The sequence below is a fragment of the Barbatula barbatula genome (genome assembly GCF_947034865.1).
Source record: "Barbatula barbatula genome assembly, chromosome: 24".
NCBI lineage: Eukaryota > Metazoa > Chordata > Actinopteri > Cypriniformes > Nemacheilidae > Barbatula > Barbatula barbatula.
The window spans coordinates 16,524,952-16,545,958 of record NC_136787.1 but is presented as its reverse complement, the minus strand read 5'-3'; the positions used below and the strand labels follow the sequence as shown (position 1 = coordinate 16,545,958).

The 21,007-nt window shown below is 39.1% G+C and overlaps 1 protein-coding gene across 1 annotated transcript in view; it reads right to left on the bottom strand.

Annotated features, from left to right (window-relative positions):
* The window catches only part of clmpa (CXADR like membrane protein a), a 41,827-nt gene that overhangs the window by 8,638 nt on the left and 12,182 nt on the right, over positions 1 to 21,007 (bottom strand). The window contains exon 2 of the mRNA XM_079449273.1: positions 355 to 512. Coding sequence (XP_079305399.1) covers positions 355 to 512 — 158 coding nt within the window. The remainder of the gene's footprint in view (positions 1 to 354; positions 513 to 21,007) is intronic.

The following is a 21,007-nucleotide window of genomic DNA, read 5'->3' as shown; positions in this document are numbered from 1 at the left end:
AAATGATTCGGCGCTTGCAGGAAGTTCATTTGGCTGAAGGTGCAGGTTTGACCCCTTTTGTCGGTTACATTGTGTCAGAAAGCACCTCGGGGACCGGCTTGAGCCACGGCCAGATTAAAATGCGAAACTTGTCCCTCGGCCAATTCCATGAGGTCATAAAAGTAATTGTTGGGGTGATACGAGGGAAACCGGTGACATATTAAATGTGAGCGGTTTTAACACTGCAGTCTATAGAAAACCCTTCCCATCATACAGTATCATAAAAAAACGCCTGGGTAGGGTTGGAAGCACTGCAGTGCAGATCAGGGACTCGGGCGATCGGCAAAGGCCAGCATCAGCAGCGGTACATCTTACCACTTTCTGCCGTGTGCTGGATTTATGCAGCATCCACTCGATGTCCAGCAGAGAGATGTCGGCCTGCCACAGCTGATGGTGGCAAGGCAGCGTGGCGTTGTCACCGACCACCCTCTTCATTTCAGTCTGGCTGTTTGCCTGAAGCACACTCAGCAATACTGTAAGGAGAGAGAAAGAGAGAGAGAGCAAGTGGTTAAGGCCCGATGCCAGGGAGAAGTCCGGACGAGCGTTACTGCAGGATGCAGAGGTAGATTGGGGGATTCGAAGAGATATTATGCGACTGATCCACTCGTTCTATTCATCCTCACACACAAGGGCACAGTGGCACAAATCTCCTCCAGAACTGAGAGAAGACGATTCAGGCCCAAGGCCAAAGACTAAGCACAGAGGCTCCACGGAGACAATCGGCGGATAGATTCCTAGAATTGGACAATGGTTTAACAGCTATGCAGCCACTCGTTGAACAGAAAATCAACTCTAAAATGCAAGAATGGACCAGTAGGGATTTCTGGAAAAATGAAATGAAAGGGCTGAAACGCTTCGATTCAAACACTGAATATAGATAACACACTGATTTGGGTGCGTAGAATGTGTTTTATAATCCCAATTGGCGCAATCTGACTCAGCCTCTAAACTTTTCCAATCGAAAGGCATTTTCCACTCATCAAGCCATAAAAAGCTGTGGCCATGCAAAGAGTGAAACTGTTTGTAGTGTTTCTACGGTATTAAACACCGCTTGCTTTTGAACTTCTCTGCATTAACGCAGGGAGGCGGCTAAATGAAGGGCAAGCTAATTAATTCCCAGCATGCATTGTGATCACAGAAATAATGCCCACGGAGCCTGTGTGCGGTTATGACCAGCATACAACTCTACACCGGAGACACTTATTTGATCAAATGTCTCTGCAGTATACAAGAAAGTCAGTGTTAGATTTAAAATGAAATACTAGCACAGAATATTTGGTGTATTGTTTATGAAACAGTATGCACAATGAAACATTTCAAACATAATAATAGTGATTGATTCTTGTTACAACTTAAAAAATAAATACGACATTATCATGCCGTTTTCATTTTATTTTAAGTCCAGCATACAGAAAATCGTTTGGCGTTCAAGAAATCATTCATATTGCTTCTGGTTCATTTATGACAGTGTAAATGGAAGGTCAAGTAAATTGCACTGCGGGAATATTCCCGGCAGACTGCTTTGGTTAAATGCTGCACATAAAAAATGTTGTAAGTCAACCTGGGTATTCCAGGCAGAAAATGTGGATACAGTGCGCATAGTGCATGTTACTTTTTGTAAAAAAAGCAGGTAGACGGCATGCCATTTCAAACGTACATAAAATACCATATACTCGGAGAACAGCTTTTTAAAGTGTAAGATATAACATGAACGATATGTTTATTTCGACAGAAATGTATGTGTACATGATCTGTACACTTGAATACTTCGCACTGAAGCACCTTTCCCCTAAAAATAAAATGTATGTTTTTATGAACACGTGATTAACATTTAACATTCCAGTTATTCGAAAGAATGCTCATCGCATCACAATACATTTAATAATTGAACAATAGATTGAATTCGATCGACATCATATTTTATTTCAGAACATGAAAGAGACCCTTCTGGCTCTCCGTTTATTCGGCACGAGCATCTACACCATGTTGGAATTAAATGGGTTAAAATGCAGGGCAGCTAAAACGGGCTCTGACAGAAGCAGGTGAATTCCGCAGGCCACAGCTTTAATATGGGACACATTAGAGATGATCAGAATAAGAAGTAATTCTTCAAAGGCGAAGATAAGATCAAATAAATCCTCATTTGCATGTCGTGAAAATCTCTTTGATACACAATAAAATCGGAGAGATCTGGCGTTCGCTGCCTCCAAGTTAAGATTAACAGATATTTAAAGTGAGAAGTTTTAATAATGAAAAGTGTACTGATGCTGCACTTAATATTTGGAGATGAGATGAAAAAGCCAGACGTCAGAAGTCGGCTAGGAAAAAATCACTGAATAGCAGACTGTCTGGATTTGTTGAAAATCGAATAGTGAATTTGAAATTGAAATTTTTTATTTATTTATTTAGATCATATACTTTAACATTACATCGGGCACATTGCATTGCAGCTCACAATTGCATTGTGAAAATGTTTTAACTGTAAGAAAGGGACTTGTGGACCGGTTCATGCTCAGTTCCTGTTGGCTTGGGTTAAAATGGCCATGGAACGGGAACGGTTTACCGTTCATCCGTCATGTTCTGCCTCTCCTGGACTACCATCAGTTGTAGAGATTTTCTGGCCCCTTCTGGCGCATTGAAGCTCAGGCTGGGGTGGGAGAAGAATCGGGAGAGTGGCTCATTAACAATTGGAACCAAGCAGCTTGGACGAAATACACCAAAAGCTGGTGGAAAAGCAGATTTCTATGAAGATACCCTAGGGGGAGTTGTGCTCCAGTAAATTCTCCTCCCTGCAGATCACAGCAATCTTATTATAGAGCAGCCAATAAGCACACATCACATTCGTACCCTTCAAACTGTCCAAAGTCATGAGGCATATCCTTCCCAGTCTTTACACTGGCTCCTGGGCTTCGTCGCGGGAGATAGCTGTGATCTCCCACCCAATAGCAACCTAGACATTTCAGCAGGAGGAGGAAACTTATGTTTGGTTCTGCTGAGATCCAATTAGTGCTGCCGGTGCGGCGTGACTGTTGTTATTGTCCACACTGAGGGTTAGGGATTTGAGTATTACAGTAAGAGTGTACTTCAATGATACAGGTGTGCTGTTACTTTGAAATCGTGACTTTTATTAAAGGAGAGAGCCAAGTCAGAGCTGGCAACCAAAATATCATGTCGCGAAGAGCATGAGCTCTTGAATTTGGGCTGGGTATAGCAACATGCTAGAAAACATTCAAAACAGCTGAGAAGTGCAACATCACCCTGAGAACTTTCTGACACGCGGCAGGAAAGAAAGAAATCACCATGAAATCAAAATTGATGTCCTTTGGGCTTTTATGCATATTTTAGCACAAATGACATCTACACAAGTTTGCTACAAAACATTGACAACATTTTAAATAGGGCTGTCACGGTATCAGACTATCACTTCACGGATATCATGGCCGACCTTTCTGGTGACGGTATATTCATGATATGTATTTTAAGGCTTTATTTGAATAAACAAGCAGTCAAAATCATCTTTAATTTAGTTTATTTGGTGTTTTCCCCCTTTTATGGCCAAGCAGTCGCACCTAAAATTCAAGTGCAAGGAATTTTTATTTTAAAGTAAAAAGTAAAACTTTCTCAATACAATATACATCATTACGTTTTTTAATACCACGGTTATTGTCAATACCGGTTTATACAGTATATACTGTATATGTTACGCAAATACTCCCAGACGAGATGATTTTTGGAAATAATCCTTTTAATCCAAAATCACAGCAAAAATGAGGAACAGACGAACAGAGTACACACACACACTGGCTACATTTTAGACAAGACAAGGAACACAAGAACAAGCATAGTATAAATAATGAGTCTGATGACGGGCAGGTACAGGGAAAATGACGAGGGACAGGTGAGGGAGCGTGGCCGAAGTACATCCTTGGGACAAAAACATGGCTGGGGACAGTGTTACAGTATATATATATATATATATCACAGTCCCGCCCTAACTTCCTGTTTCAGTGGATGAATAGATTTTTGAGTGGATCTTTTATCAGTAGGGTTTGTATTCCAATAAAAAATATTTCGGCATCCTTAAAACAAGATAAATTAAAACGAGAAGTTACATAAGATATTCTAACTTTTTTTTTACCCCATTGTTTACCCCGTTTAGCAAATTGTTTTGCTTTTCTGCATAAATCTAACACAATTCTATGAGGTTGAGAGTTACAAACAATAAAAAGAAAGTTAAGAAAAACTATTAATTGAAGTTACATTTTAGTGTCATTATGTTGCACTGTTGTGCTTCTCGTGTAATTATATCTCGTTTTAATGATGTTCTAATATTTTACTGATAAACAAGACAGAAATAATGATGAACAACTTAGTGCAATCCAATCACCCACAGCACTCCGACATCTTACATACCAGCAAGCATCACTAACAATTATTAAAAAACACAAAAATATAGTTGTTTGTGCATTTTTTATATTTCGAGACATCTGGAGTGTAAAGGGGAGTCCGTTCTATTCAGAAATGTGAGTGAGAATCAGAAAATCAAAGAAGGCAAACGTCTCTTCTGCAAATGTCTGTTCTTGTGCCCACTCAGCTTTGCTGAAAACACTGAGGGAGGTGTGTGTGTTTGTGTGTGTGTGTGTGTGTGTGTGCGTGCGTGTTTGAAAGCCGATACTTAAAAGGAGGCGAAAACATACAGATAAATGTGCTTTTCAGCACAATGTAGCACATGCTTCATCTCAAGCCGATTTAAACTACATTTATCTGTCTAGATTTGGGCTTCTACAGGCACAGTTTAAAAGTTTAATATCACACATGAAAGACTGAAATCTCTCGTGTGAACATCTTTCAAGAGTGAGAAGATCCACACTAAAGCTGTATTTTATGCGTTCACTACCCGACAGGTCTACTGAGCTATAAAAAACACAATGAATGGGTGTTGCATTACACAGAGTGTCCAGACACAAAGTGCATTTGTACTATGCAGTAAATACAAACGCACTTTTGCTTTCAAGGTCAGGGTTTCACTGTCCCATATGGACTAAAGTGCTGCTGGCTTAGACGCAAAATGTGAACTGAAAATTGTCTAAAAATGTTGACTAAAACCATCCTTTATGTTCTTTAAACCTACATGGGCCATTAAGAAACCACTCACGATGCAATTTCATCTAGTTAAAGGGATAGTTCACCCTGAAAAAAAATTCTGTCATCATTTATTCATTCTCATATCTATGACTCGTTCTGATTTGAAACACAAAAGAAGATATTTTCTTTTATATGGTATTTTCATTATATGGTTTCGTGTTCATTACCCATATTCTTCAAAATATCTTCTTTTGTGTTCTGCAGAAGAAATATTCTCCATTAATGCCAGTTTGCAAGTTATAATGTTAAAACCCAAGCTTCCTTTTTACTGTCGATACTTTGATGGCTGAAAGAATTCTTTAATCCTGCCTGCTGCATGAGAAACACAACCTGATGTCCTGGTACCACCCCATCCACAGTGTGCCTGTTATACTGTACCTAAACCCATCCTGAGGCAAGGATTTCACTTCTCTTGCATTCCTCGCTGTGCTTCTGGTGGTCGGTGAACATCTCATCTGAATTGGAGATGCTAAAGCGAGCAACGACATTTATGTGAAAAGCTCATTATCTCCCGCTGAACGCCGCGCGTCAATCACTCTGAGCGACACGAGCAGAGAAAACAACAAGAAGGCAGAACGCAGTGTGACAGGGAACAAAATGAAATGAATGTTTTATAAAGAAACCCGTGTTGTAGGAGTTTTATGGTGAAAGCTTCAGGAGTTTTTAAAACTTACTAAACTAAACTCATGACTCTGTGTTTAACCTTGGCTTTGCATAGTCAATGCAGTGTGAATATTATGAAATGTTTACGCTCCTACTATTGCTACTGCTATAGATGTACTTTTCACATAAATGAGATCAGCCGTATGAAGGTTTTAAAGGGATGGTTCACCCCAAAATAAATATTCTTTCCTCGTTCATTCGTCTTCATGTCATTTCAAACCTGTATGACTTTCTTTCCTCCGCAGAACACAAAAGACGATATGTTGAAGAATGTTGATAACCAAACATTTCTCAAAATATATTAGTCATGTGCATGTTTTGAATGACATGAGGGGTAATAAATATGACAGAGTTTCCAGGAGCTGAGTTTAAACCAGCTGTCCCTCCCTTATAAGAACACACACAACTTACTGCAAATGAAGACAAATGCACACACGTCCATGAACACACACATACACACACACACTAGGTGCTGTCCTGCTCGTCTTTAATGAGGAGATCTTGTACGGCTGCAGCACTGCAGAACTCATCCCGACGGATCATCCATCTCCCCGCAAAACCAGCACGAAACACTGCAATATTGACTCAAGCACAGGCAATATTTCACACATCTGAACTAAAAAAGGTAGTATAATTTAGGCATAAGGTATAACTTTACTCCCTTTCCACCCGTCAGGACTCAAAAGCATGAATGAAAAGGAAAGATTCATCACCAGAGAACTCGGCTGTCTCTCTTTCTATCTCTCCCTGGTCTGAATGATACAATTTCTGACATCATCAAAGATAGTTTTCACCTGAGAGTTTTACGTATTAGAATACGTTTCTGTCAAAGTTTCTTTCCTGAAATTTCAATCTTCAAACATTCAAGCGAGAGTTTAAAGGGAAAATGCTGGGTTCTGTATTTGAACACAAACACTAACCACAAGTAAAAACCGTTTAACCAGCCAGCAGTAAATGTAATTTTGTTCTTCACTTAGTGTTCATGTCAGGCTTGCCACACATATCTTTAAGCACGATCTTGGACACCCCCAAATACCAGTAGGATTTGGGGGGTTTTAAAGGGATAGTTCACCCAAAAACAATTCTGGTCATCATTTCCTTACCCTCATGTTGTTTCAAACCAGTATACATTTCTCGGTTCTGCTGAACACAAAAGAAGATATTTGGAAGAATGTTTGTAACTGAACAGTTCCGAGGCACAATTGCCATTATTCTGAATATCTTCTTGTGTGCTCAACAGAACAAAGAAATGTATACAGGTGTACAACATGAGGGTGAGACATGACAGAATTTTCATTTTGGGTGAACTATCCCTTTAAGCGAAACCTTCTTCTTTAAACTTCCATCATGATAATCTCGACAACAGTCTTCCCTCTTTTATGTCGTTTTCCACTACAGGAGACCACACATACACATGCTAATCCATAACTTCAGTACGGCACTTTTCCCACAGAAATCCTCAAATCAATAGCTAAACAATATCTATCAATGCAGGACACAAACACTCAACAAGAATCCAAACGCAAACAAAAGAGCAGATAAGATTCTCTCCCCATGATGCCGGGCTACAGTTCAGCATTGACCTGCCCGGATCGATACTGTAATACACATTTTCCCTGCCACCTTGATTGTGCTGCAATTTGCAACTTTCTTGCCCATTAGGTAGAAAATGTAGCTGACTGTGGGGGAGAGAGGAAGAGGCAAAATGCATCTTTGTCTTCCCGAGTCCATTTCTGACTGCTCGACACAAACGGCTTGGCCGTGCTACAGCTATCTGACAGTATTGCTCGCGGGCTTGTTGGCTTTCCTTTCATCTGTAATGTAATTTAATATGCTGGAGGTTAGACGGTGCGGCTGGGGTTGTTTTACCACATGTATACTACTATGAAAATTGGGATAAATACTAAAGACTGGGAGTTTAAGCTTTATAAGGACTACCAGTGTGTGGATTCCCTTGCCTCTTTATATAAACAGCTATATTTATACATACAGCCGTGAAAAAAGTTAAAAGACCATTCCAGGTTTTCATTGAATCAGCATATCTAGATGTCTTGTGGTCTTTCCAGTCCAGTGTCTGTTGAATTTCATCAACATCAAACCTCGGGAGTGACAAAGTTATCCAACAGCAACGTCAAAGACTGACAACATGACAAGACACATGAAAACTGTGATCTTTTTTATCCTTTTATACATTAACATTACATTTACATTTATTCATTTGGCAGACGCTTTTATCCAAAGCGACTTACAAGTAGTTTTTCCACAACTGACCTTTTGTTTTTTGTTTTTTGCGATCTGAAAAATACAGAGCATCTTTTCTGTTATTTTGACCCGTTTCTCCAGTTTTCATTTTCTGCAATAAATGCAAATTGAAACAATATTTTTAAATGTAATTTGGGAGAAATATTCTTTGTGGTTTACCGAATTAAACAGAAATTAAAATTGTTCCTAGAAATAGAAAAATCTGAAAAAACTTTTCATTATATCAAAACTTTAATTTAGCTTTAATACATAGTAAATATTTTTTAGATCAGTATTTTGCAGACTTTTTAATGGTGTTCCCCTATGAACAATAACAATTCTTCTGTATCGTGCCTGGGCAAATATAGACTACAGTCAAACAAAATATACTATTTTAATAAACAGCGTATTGTATAAGAACATGTTTAACTTTATACAAAAATACACCTTTTATAAAAGACCTTTATTTGAGGTTATTTAACAAAATAATAAAATTGTTTATAAAAGACCGATCTCATAAAGAAAAGATGTGGGTTAAGTGTTAATTTCAATGTTCTATATATTATTTTCTACAACATATTAGTTTTTTACTACCCAACATTAGTTTATATTTTCATTAAGCTTATAATCCAAAATTCGCCTCAAAGTAATAAAGCCTTACACACACATAAACAAACTAGGTATGAGCAAGAAAAACAAGATCATAAAAATGAGAGACAAACACTTTTTGGCAGATTCCTTACTGTTAAAATTCATTTGTATTCTTTTGTTTCTCCACAGACCCCCTACCACCCTCTCGCGGCCCCCTGCCAAAAACTGCCATAGACAATGGTGTGTAAAACTTGACTAATTGGAATGGAAGCCCTGAAGTCAAAACTGTTTTGCTATAAACTTGCTGATACGCACAATAAAAACGAAGGAAAAAACGGTGGTTTGGATCATCTGGTTGGACTGCGCAGTTTGCAGCGTGAGGATGACAGATGCTCTTAAAAGCGTGCGGCATGGGGCGAACCACTTCAGTGACGAAACTAATTTGTCATGTGCTTTACACTTTTGTGCCAGCAAGGCCAGCCACAGCGTTCTGGGTGCACTCAGCAAGAGTGATGTGAAAACAACCCTACTGCTGAATGTTCAACATTCCACATTAATTAAAACCAGACTTTCTCTGCTCGTATTTCTGTGCCGGAGAACCCAAAAGCACAACTTCCATTAGGCTCGGCTTTAGGGGCGCATTAAGATATATCTGATCCAGATTCTTGGCCACGTCGGGGTTAAAAAACGCAAAAAATTTAGTATGTCAGTGTAACTCGGCAAATACCCAGTTTCTCCCCGCAAAGAATAAGATGCGTCTCACCCACACGCGGCTCTAAATTACGACAAAATGTGATTACTGCTGTAAAAAAAAAATTCAATCATGGATGGGGTTCTTAAGATGAGCGTAATTCAAGGCCAGCTTTTTGAAAGTGCATTCATCAGTGGGAATGAGACAATAATCAGATCTGAAGAGGGCTATGTCTCGATGACATCATCAGATACGCTGCTCATCCAGGGTAAATGAGGGGTCACCGCAACACTCTGTTCGCGTTTGGGACAAAATATGCTTTTAAAGGGGACATACTCAACATTTGTGTTTATTATTAGCAAGTTTTACTGCACCAAGGACCATTTATCAATTTCTCTCTGACCTTCCCTTACAAAACCATCATTAACCAGGATTTTATTCGTAGTATACACTGGGGTCTTAATAACCACAGTTTAAAGGTATAGTTCACCCAAAAATAAACATTTTGTTATTATTTATGCACCTTGATGTGGCTCAAAACCTGTCTGTGACATTTTTCTGCGGAACACAAAATAATACAATGGAGGTCAATGGGGCCAATGTTTGGTTACCAACATTCTTTAAAATATACATATTCATTTTTGGGCAAACTGTCCCTTTAACCGTGATATTTGTAGTAAGACTACAACAACTACTTTTGTCCATACAGTGTCCCTGTTACATTTAACAGCATTAGTTTCATTATCCAAACCCAGCCCGTTATTAAACTCTCTCTCACATCAGCAGGATCATAAACACATTTGTTCCGCAGGTAAGTAGCTCGCAGCCCGAATGGCTCCACATGCGATGGGTCCAAAAAGAGCCGCGGCCGAGGTGCTGGGAGGTTGGAAGCAGATGAATGAAGCTCTCATGTTAAGCCCTCGCTGGGTTAGTATTCCAACTTCTGCGGTTAGATTGAAACAACGTGTGGAGCAAGCGGGCCAGACCTTCTCGTTCCTGCAGGGCACGCGTGGGATGAAGCTTTTAACCAAAACAACGTTTACCTTCTGCGAGCAGTCAGAATTGACTTGTGAAAGGCTTTTGAAATGTCTTCAATTGCTTTTCCTGTAAATGCGGGTGCCGGTAAACAAGGCAAGCAAGAATTTTACCGTAAGAAGACTCGGTAATACGAGACATTTAAGTGATGAAATTTCGGTGAGCGGAAAGAATAAGTCAAGCCATTAAAGGTGTGATTGTTATCCATCTTCACCCATTAAAAAACAAACGCCTCCATCTCGATTCATCATCAAATCCGCAGCTGCAGGATGATGGCGGAGCGTGCCAAACATTACAGCCATCAGATGAAATCAGTCCAGAAAACTTTTCCGCTCTCACAATGTGCTCTTACCCACAGCAGGTTACAAAAAGTCAATTTTTCTTAAAAATTGCTTGTGTTGCCCATTATAAGAGTGAAGAACTCTACAAAACTGCGCAGGCACAAATTGTCTGAGTTCTCCTGATTTGTTTGGTACAGAATCTGTTCCAGGAACAGAAACAAGGCAACTGGTTGTAAAATTAATAAGAGTCTACAAATAAACACAACACGTCTTTCTAGTGGAATCAGTACTAACCTCTGGTAACCCCTGGATGTTTTCCACACTGCACAAACTACACAAAAAAAAAAATATATATATATTGTGTGTGCAATTATTTCTGATAATATGATGCATGGCAACTGTTGTTAAGGTATGACTGACTGGTAACATTTCTAAGACAGAATTTAATGAAAATGTTATTATGATTTCTTATTCCAGTACTGTACAGAATGTTTGAAGCTCCTTTTGCATAAAGCTGTGGCTAAAAGTGATGTCAGGAATGTACAAAATTCGCTTTTTTAATTTATAAAATGGACAAAACAGTAAACTTTAAAGGTATTTTGGGACAACAATATTTGGCAAAAATGATAACTGCATTCAGGGAATGCACAAAAACACACCGGAAATCAAAAAACTCACGAGGAAAAATGGCAACAATGACTACACATCACTCATTTATAATAGTTATTAATATTTTGTAGCCATTTTCCTGGGCCTTTACTTATTAATCTTTGGACAAGTGTTTACATTTTTGAGAAGGGCGATTCATTTTCACGTCTTTTGGGCGCGAAAGTTCATTAACTTAAATGTAGACACGTGGCATGCGCGCGCAAATAGGATGCCCATGCGGTGCGACACTCCTGTTTTTCTAGGCGCGTTGGAGTTGCATCGAGATGAAAATGTTTCAACTTTTCTCGTGTTTTCCACACGGTTTTAGATGCGAAATGTGAATCGCCACATAAAGTGACAGTTCACCCAAAATGAAATTCTGTCATCATCACCCTCTTGTTATTTCAAACATTTATGACAATTTCTTCCGCAGAACGCAAAAGAAGATACTTGGAAGAAAGTTGATAACTGAACAGCAATAGACACCATTCATTTCCATTATATGGACACAAAACCATTCCAAGTGAATGGGCTCCAGTTAACAACATTCTTCAAAATATCTTCTTTTCTGTTTTTCAACTTAAAGTAATACAGGTTTGAAATTACAAGAGGATGAGTAAATGATGACATTTCGGGTGAACTTTCACTTTAAATTCTTCTCAAACTTGAGTGTTAGTTTACATTCCACATACAACTGCACAGCAAGCTTGCAAAAGTTTTAATACATCACTAATAACATATTTGAAAATAGACCTAAGACGTAGATTCAAAGTCACTTGTGGCTACAACAACCAGCCCTCTAAAAACAAACTCTTTTAATATAGCATTTCCTTGGATCTGTAAAAACAACTCATAAGCGCTCAATGTCAGATTTACTTCAGTGAACAGCGTTAATTCTGTTGTCATCACTCAACTCATTAGCACTGAATCACTTTCCTCTGGTTTATAAGCACTGAAGCGTGAGGAGATACAGTAAAACTGTGCGCTCCCTCATGAACAGGTGACTTACTGTTAAAGACGTGCCTTCTGTCCACCTGGCCTGGTCGACGCACATGCGGAGAGGTTTGTTTTTATCTGACAGTTTCTACATCACTGACCACATTTGAAATCCCCCATGGAGACGTCAACCAAAACAGTTTGAAAGAACATAAATGTTGCATTTCTTCATTAGGGAATTAATGCCAGAATTACTCTATTTAAGTTGTGATTGGTGTGACACAAATACGTCAATCCCTGTCGCTCTCATTTAAGGATCTCAGGATGAGATGCAGTCGGCCTTCTTCCAAGAGAATGATGTCATCTTTTCCCCTAATTGGAATGCAACGAATGATCAAATGTTTTTATCATGGCGGTTGAATGGGAATGAACTACCTAAAATATTATCAATATTTACAATGTACTTCTCTAAGAGCGCAAACCAAACTTCTTTCCTACCTACATTTCACAAGTCCTGAGGTCAGAGGTCAGTTGTTATCACCAACACATCGCTTCAGATATATGAATTGCAAGCCGTAAACTCTGAGCCGTGTCACACTGCATTTCTGCACCGCGGTGTAGTTGACATTACAAGGGTGGGTGGAATTCCTGAAGGTCTGTTTATGAGGACCATAAAGATAAGGGTCTCTTAGGACCAACTCAAATATATATCTTTCACATAGTCCTGTACAAAACACAAACACACACACGGTATCTCTAGTGAAGTCTCCCTAAAGACCGAGACATTAACCAAAACCAGCCGTGCAATACTGTAAGCGTGACCCCACCCAGAGCTGGGTCTAACAATCCAGTGCAGGCAGTTTATCATCTAGAGTTTTCCAATCTGTTCAGACTTCTGTCTCGTCCCTGGAGTCTGTCAGCTGTCAGGCCAAGAGGAAGTCGGCTCTGATGAGTAGACCATTAAAGATAATTTACAACATATTCATGCGTTTCCAAACACCTGACACAAGGGGGCGCTGTGCTTGACCTGCGAGTAGTCACAGTTGCACGTGAGGTTTTGACCAAGTGGCAACCTTCCGATCTCTCTTGTGAAGACAACACGGAAGTGACTTAAACTGCAATTCATCGACTGGCCGCTGAATTTCCGATTATCCGGGAGTGACACGCTGCTAAGTTGGCGACGGCCGGCTCCGCCCACTTTAAGCTTCAAAACAGCTCCTCAGAAACCTAAGGGTGATGTCATGGACACATGGTTTTATACAGTCTATGGTTTTGACACAAGACGTTTGGTATTCTGGATTTCAAGGGTTAGTAGATGCCAAAACTAAACCGTTCTACTGTCAAACATTTGTTTTACTACATTGACAGCCAGTTCTAAATATGAGTTTTCCTATCAACTATTACAAAAAAGGTTATTCAAGTTTACTTTCTAATGTGTTCATGGTTAATTAGCAGCATCGCTTAATATTATAAGATACATTTGAATTAAAAATTAATTATAAATGAATGTTAGGGATTTTAATGAGATGGTGTAAATAACATCCACATTAATGGCGGTCAAAAGGATCTGTCTGTAGGGAAAAACAGACTCCAGGTCTTAATCTTGTTGTGTTCGATGAGCTGAAGGAGACTGTAACAGTATAATGGGGTTTCGCTTTGGGTGTCTCTTGAGAAAGAACTAAATTTAGAGCCGGTAGAATATAACTGGGCAACAGCGCATTTGATATACACTAGACAAGAAACAAACGCTGGGCTGCCAACACTGACAAATAATGTACATGTATCTGTAAAAAAATATTAAGGTTTACAGGGTAACACTTCACGTATCCAAAGAGACAAAAATAAAATAATGAGAGCAAAAAGTTTTGTGTGTGTTTATGATAGTACACTCAAACTTAAAAGTTTTCAACATTTGTCAGTCTGATGCTCACAGCCGCCGTCGCCCTGAGAGGACAGTACACGTTCCAGCTGTGTTTAGATTGCTTGACCTCTGGAGATATCGGCGAATGGTACAAAGCTTCACGGATCCTGCACGACTTCACTAAAGAGTCCTTATAGAGGCATCATCAAAAACTTCCCATTAATGGGAAAAAACTTCAAGCAAGCACTTTTTCGTGGGCAGCCAAACAAGAAACAAAGACTTGTTGTGACCTTAAAAGCAGAACTGACACTGACAACACACGTTTACTTTCTCTTGAAAAATCTATCTAGCTGTATCTCCTATAGTGTGCATGTTCACGTCACCATTTTGAACTATAACTACAAATAACAGTTTTCATGGTTTCATTTACACAACAACAGTGTTGCTTGAGCCTGAAAATGCAAAATTTGGCTGCCAACTACTGGCCTGGAATGCGTAACACAGCGTTTTTAATCATTTTCACACATGTGTGTGAACAGGGATAGTTTGGCAAAATTGTCGTCTATTTAAGAAACTATAAGAAAAAACAATTCCATTTTTAGTACACGGTTGTCATCCTTTACGAAAACGAAGCACGGTTTTAATATAAATAAAAGCAAAAATATTTACTATAGTTAAACTACTGTATGGCCATTTACCATGACTTTGCCATAACTTCGCCTTAACCGTAGTATTTGTAGTTAAACTTTGGTTATACAATTGGTAATCAATCTGCCAAAATAAACATGGTTAATACACATTTAAGATACTAAACAATTTTCATAAAGGGTGTACACCCTTAGTCAGCAATGAGATTCAATTAAGATAAAGACCCCAGTATTATCATTTCATAAGTGTCTCCTTTAGACCTTCTTTCGTTGACCTTTTTCCTCAACAAAGAATTGCAAATGATCTAAGCTATGCAATCCCCATTCATTTCATAGCTCTGTATTCTTACTGTTCGTCAACGATGGTCTTACTTGTTTCCATTAAAAAACAATCTGAGACAAAGATTAACAGGTAAATGAAACCTAACTGAGATCTCTGGAGCGATGAAGGAGCAACCAACATGCAATAAGAATTCCCCCCAGCCATGAATCAAAATCAAAACATAAGGCTCTATTGTATTTAATGCACCATTAATCGTTTTAACCCAATGACTCACGACAGCACCCCACCAAAGCATGCATATTGCAGCAAGCTGCAGAATCCCCCCTCGCGCGTTTCCCTCCCAGTCCTGCTGCTGCTCCGCCCCGGGATCGACTGCGTCTGCGGTTGCCTTTCCTCCAGATGAATTATTGGGTAATGGATCTCCAGATTTTCCGGCCTCAGCACTTCTGCTCACCCTGCTGGCCCGCGTTTATTAGATGTGGCCCCTGTAAATGTCTTCTGCTAGATTTTCTGCTAATATTTGATTCATATCACTAGCAAAGGTCAAGTTATCCACTCTCAATAATTCAATATCCACATACTCTCAAGTCTAGGTCATATTAAATGTGCTGAAGATGTTCGGCCAGCCGTGGACCGTCGAAGCAAAATGCCTTTTGCACCTTAAAGATAAAACAAAACAAAATCCTTCACAGAAATGCTGCATTGCGGGTAACAAAATACCTTCTGAAAATCACAGGCTGGTTAGTATTGGTGTGGGGTTGGTGGATGAGCAAAGCAATGCTGGGAACCAATAAAATCTAACTGGTGAAGATTGACGAAAAAGGTCAAAGGTAGAATGTCTTTCCAAAAATTAATATGAGACATGAAATGAGTAAGCTCAATTAGATCTCTTTAATATTATTTTCTCCTTGTCTGCGCCGGAGGTCCAGTGGACTGAACCGACATGTTGTGCAGCGGCACACCGGGCGACCCAGAGTTTGTGTCCCGGCTCCTGTTCCCCTCTCTCTCGTCCTATAATAATTTATTACATTTAGAAAAAGGTTTTTAAAGGAGACAACACAAATTTGGGTTAAAAGTAACACAAAATGTATTGTCCTTAACTAGACACAGAGTGTGTTAGGTTACTAGTTCAATTTTAACTAGCAGAAACTCACCACTGGCCGAAATGTAAAACTGTACTGTATGTTGTACTTTTTTTTCTTCTACAAACAAGAATGTTTGTAACCGAACACCGGTGGTGCCCATTCACTTCTACTGTATAGACACAAAACCAAGTCAATTGGCACAACCGTTGTTTGGTCACCAACACAAATATTTTGTTTTATGTTTGAAATGACAAAAGGCTGAATAAATGTTGGCAGAATTTTCATTTTTGGTCGAACTATCACTTTAAGGGAGCAAAAATGTCCCAGTGGAAAAAACAGAGATTCAAATACAAACATTTCAAATTGCAAGGCCAACATTTGTTGTGCAGATGTCTACGCATGAATTTTTATAGCTCTATACTTTCACTCTCTGTCAACACTTACCGTGTTCCTTTACGCGTTTATGTTTATTTCTCCAAAGAAATGTTATGGAATAAAAAGACATCTACAATAAAGCTGATATTTAGATTAAACATAACCGAGTGCTCAATAAATTCACGATGCTATGAAAACCAACAACTAAACAACAACTATTTCCTTTTGGTGGTGATGCTAGCTGACTAGAAGAGTCAAGATGCCAGCATCATACCAGCATCTCAAGCAGCGTGCAACATCCATACACAGCATGCTTTTCAGTAGGGATTAGCCTGGAATTATGGGTAACGTGAGAAAAAAGACACACTATAGCGAGACATACACAAACTGAAATTTTACAGCCCCCAATGACGTATCCCATCATGCACTATGGTGCCGTTTCATATCTTGCCAGGTTTACGATTCAGAATGCGGTTGGATTTATGTTCTGCCGCTGAGCTGTTGAGCCTCTCTGATGCGCCGTAACTCAAGCGCAGTGCACTAGTGGACAATTCCACTCTTAATTCCCTCTCTTTCGACCAAGGACACGTCACTGCAAGTCACCAAAGATGTTTTCCACAAACATTCTTATGTAACACAAGCCTGCACTCTCCGCCGAATGACAGCGCGCTCCCTGGAGATCTATGAGGAATGCGACAGACTTCATCGGCTGACCTCAGCTTCACACCCACGGGCCGAGGCGTCGCTCCCATGAAAACAAAACAGCATCTTTGGAAGCCGCCCGCTTGTGCAGTAAATACGATTGGACACGTAGTATTTTAATCAGCCTGGAGATTGATAGCAGCTTCTTGTCATGTTAACTGTGATCATCACTCAAAGCCCTGGGCATTTCAAGTCTGTCAGGTGGGCGGAAAGTCTCCAGCGCTGGCGTGAGTTAGGAGACCCAAACCTGAAGTTAATCCACCTCCGCACGCCACAGAAGGGAACATAGATCAGACGGGATGTCGGTCATGGCAGCTAATCCGAGAGGGAACCGGTTTTGATGGATATGGAAATTGATCGGGCTTTTGTGACGATCGGGGAGGTCTACGGTATAAACTGCAATTACTTCCCTCACAAGAAGACAGTTTAAACCAATCAAAGTTGAATATTATGAGCTACGGCGGTAATGGGATATTGAGTTTGGACAAATGCGAAACTCAATGTGGACAAACGCTGGTTTAATCTCTTCATCTTGAACCGCACATAAACTGTGTTCAGCGGCGTGGGACGGATTCCATTTGTGAACACGGATAGACAAATAAATGAATCAATGAAGGATTAGAATTGTTAAACTACTGTTTGCATGAACAGAGAAGAATGGAAGACATCAATGGAAATTTGCATCCAGAACTATTCTTTATTTATTTTTTTAGAGGGCATTTAACTTTTAATAGGTAAATACAATTGAACTAAATTGTATATCATTAAAATGTCAAAAATTAAAAATGTTTACAAATTTGGTGGTACTTCTGGTTAATTTCTTACCCTGTTTACACTTGAGCTCTTGCATTCATAAAAACAACTAGATGAAGTAGAACCGAACACGGGAGCATTGAAACATGTTTTTGTTAAGAAACGGAGTAAAAAATTTACATTTCGTTAGGAGCAAAATGCTCTTTTAAAAGTCATTTTCAGCTTTAAAAGATAAATTATTTGTTGTAAGGGAATCTTAATGTTTAGTCAAATATGTACTCCTTACTTCTGACGCTTCATTTTTTTTAAATTCTGCACAACAGCACATTTTTCATTTTTGTCTCCTTGAAAATGTAACCTTATTCTTCTCTTATTGAGCTTTGGAAAAGAGGATAAAGCATTTCCTCCTTTCTTAAATTGGATCTTCTCTGTGAGATGGAGAAAGAGAGGCCGAAGAATAAACTTATAGAAGATGAGGTCAGAGAGAGCATTAGATGAACAGACTGAGATATCCAGCCGGGATGGAGAGGGGCGAGAGGAGAGGGAAGAGATAGAAAACTCTAAGTGTATCAATTCATCCATCTCTGTTAGTCTGAAAGCTGTTAGAATTACAATGACACCTCAGACCGTGTGCAAACAGCCTTCTCTCTGCATTCAGCGTCACAACATGATACTGTTTGCACAGCATATTTGACACAATTTTCTTTTAACCATGGCATGTGGACGTACTCTTAATACTATATAGAGAGTCTATACACAGTATTTTACCACACAATACTGTATCAACATATCTAGACAAGACTGTATTTATAGAATATTAGATGACACCATCTATTTCCATTTATGCATTTGGCAGACATGTTTATCAAAAGTGATATTGAGTTCATTGAACCTATACATTTTTATATCAGCACAGTTTGTGTGTTCCCTGAGGATCAAACCCATTGACCGTTGCATTAAAGTCCCAGTGAAACACCTCAGATCGCGCAGCCTCATTTGATGTGTTGACATAATTTCAACTGAAAAATGCAGAGAGCGCGAGACGTATCGAGTCTGTTCAACCAACATCCAAATTCAGACCAATCTACAATGACTGAAAATATACCGTAAATATCTTAAAATAAAAGTAATAATCCAATGCATGAGAAAAGATCAATAATATAGCCTACATTAAATAACAGTACAGACAATAAAAACTAATAAAATAATCAAAATAGTCATTACAATTCGATACTAATATAACATTCCTCCGGCTTCCTGCTGTTTCTACCCTACCAGAACTCAAACGGATACACTTGTTTCCTTTCCAAAACATATTTCCAATGAGCGTCATGTTATGCTTTTTGAAAATGACAATTTTCAAGCAAGCATCCCATCAGCATCATTTTCCGTTCCAGCCATCAAGCTTGATCAAATCAGTGTCTCCTAATGAGAAGCCTGTTCGCAATCCAATTCTTTTTTTGCAGGACATCTGCGTTTCCAGCCAGTGCCCACAAGGCACGTGCCACGCTGGCTTAGCCGTTTTCATCTGCTGTGGTTTTACACCCACATTTTAACAGAACAGACTCATGGCACCAAATTTGGCGCACATGCTAGCCAATGAGAGGTTCTGGCAGGCATGTTTGTCAACATATGTGACTGATTTGAGACACACAAACATCAGAGACATGTTTGGTAGACCCTCCAGCTCACTGCGGGTCAATGTGCAATGTCTGGGCTCACAGAGGCATAGAGATGTGCCACCAGACCAGAGCTAAACATCTCCAATGCCAACACCGGTGACACAGATCACGGGCTTACCAGATTTATCCTGCAACAGACTGGGACCAGACCAGAGATCTTGCTGTCTTTCTCTCAGAGCGGATGAGGTTCTTATTACTGAACAAAGAGATCAAATGCGACCTCTGGATTCAATACAGCATTGGCAGTATAGTGGTGCAGTTTTTGTTCCATATTGTAAACAACTTGTCCATGAGATTTTGGGAAAGAAGATTATGGTAAGGCAAAGCAATGCTAAAATAAACATTCCGTCATTATTAGTTACAAACCAGTATGACAACCTTAGTCATCACTGACTTAAACTGTTGTTTTTTTATCGTACAATGAAAGTGAATGGTGACCATTTGAATTGCCTCACTTTAACCTTATTCGTGCAAATGATCATATAAATTTAATTTTACACCATTTATTTCCATTTATGCATTTGACAATTTTCAACTATCCCTGTAACGTAAACGTAAAAAAAGGAAATAAAGAATTACATCCTTGATAAACAAGTAAATGCTCGTCTGTCTCGAACAACAGTCCCACAGCAAAAATGATGCAACTTCACACGGAAAATATGCACATTTTAAAGAAAAATATACAAAACGGCTTTAATAAAAATAAAAAATAAATACCCTCAGATGTTTTCAGGAGCTTAATTTCTCTGAACATTTCTCTAAGACCCCTTGATATTAGTGGAACTTATCGAACTGAGTAAAAGTTTTGCAGTGCACCCTGCATCTCTTTAGACGAGAACATAACCAACATCGTTCATCGTGTATAAGCGCTAAACGCTTGAATTATATCATTAAGCAGAATTATAAAAGAAAGGCCCAGAATTACTGCTGCATAGAGGGTCTAATGAAAATCTTTTCACAGCCGAGAGCAACAAAGACCCGATTCATTCTGTCATTAATATCAAACGCTAAATGTGCGTTACAAAGACGGCCCCATGTGCACTCACCCTGAACAATGTCAAACAAGAGAGAGAGATTATTTCTCTTCTCACTTTCAATGCTTATAATACTATATATGTAATGTACATGTCTAAATGTATAGATATATAATCAGACAAAATGTATGCTATATGTTTTTTGTTCAATAAAGACTATGGTAAAGGTTTGTCCACACTACAAAAATACCTTTAAAGATGATGTTTTTTAAAAAACTTAATAGAATAGTGGAGTCCACACTTCATCTATAACACTAGGAACGAAATTATTTGGATCGCATTCAGAAAGATTTTTTGCAGCTAATAAATGCATCT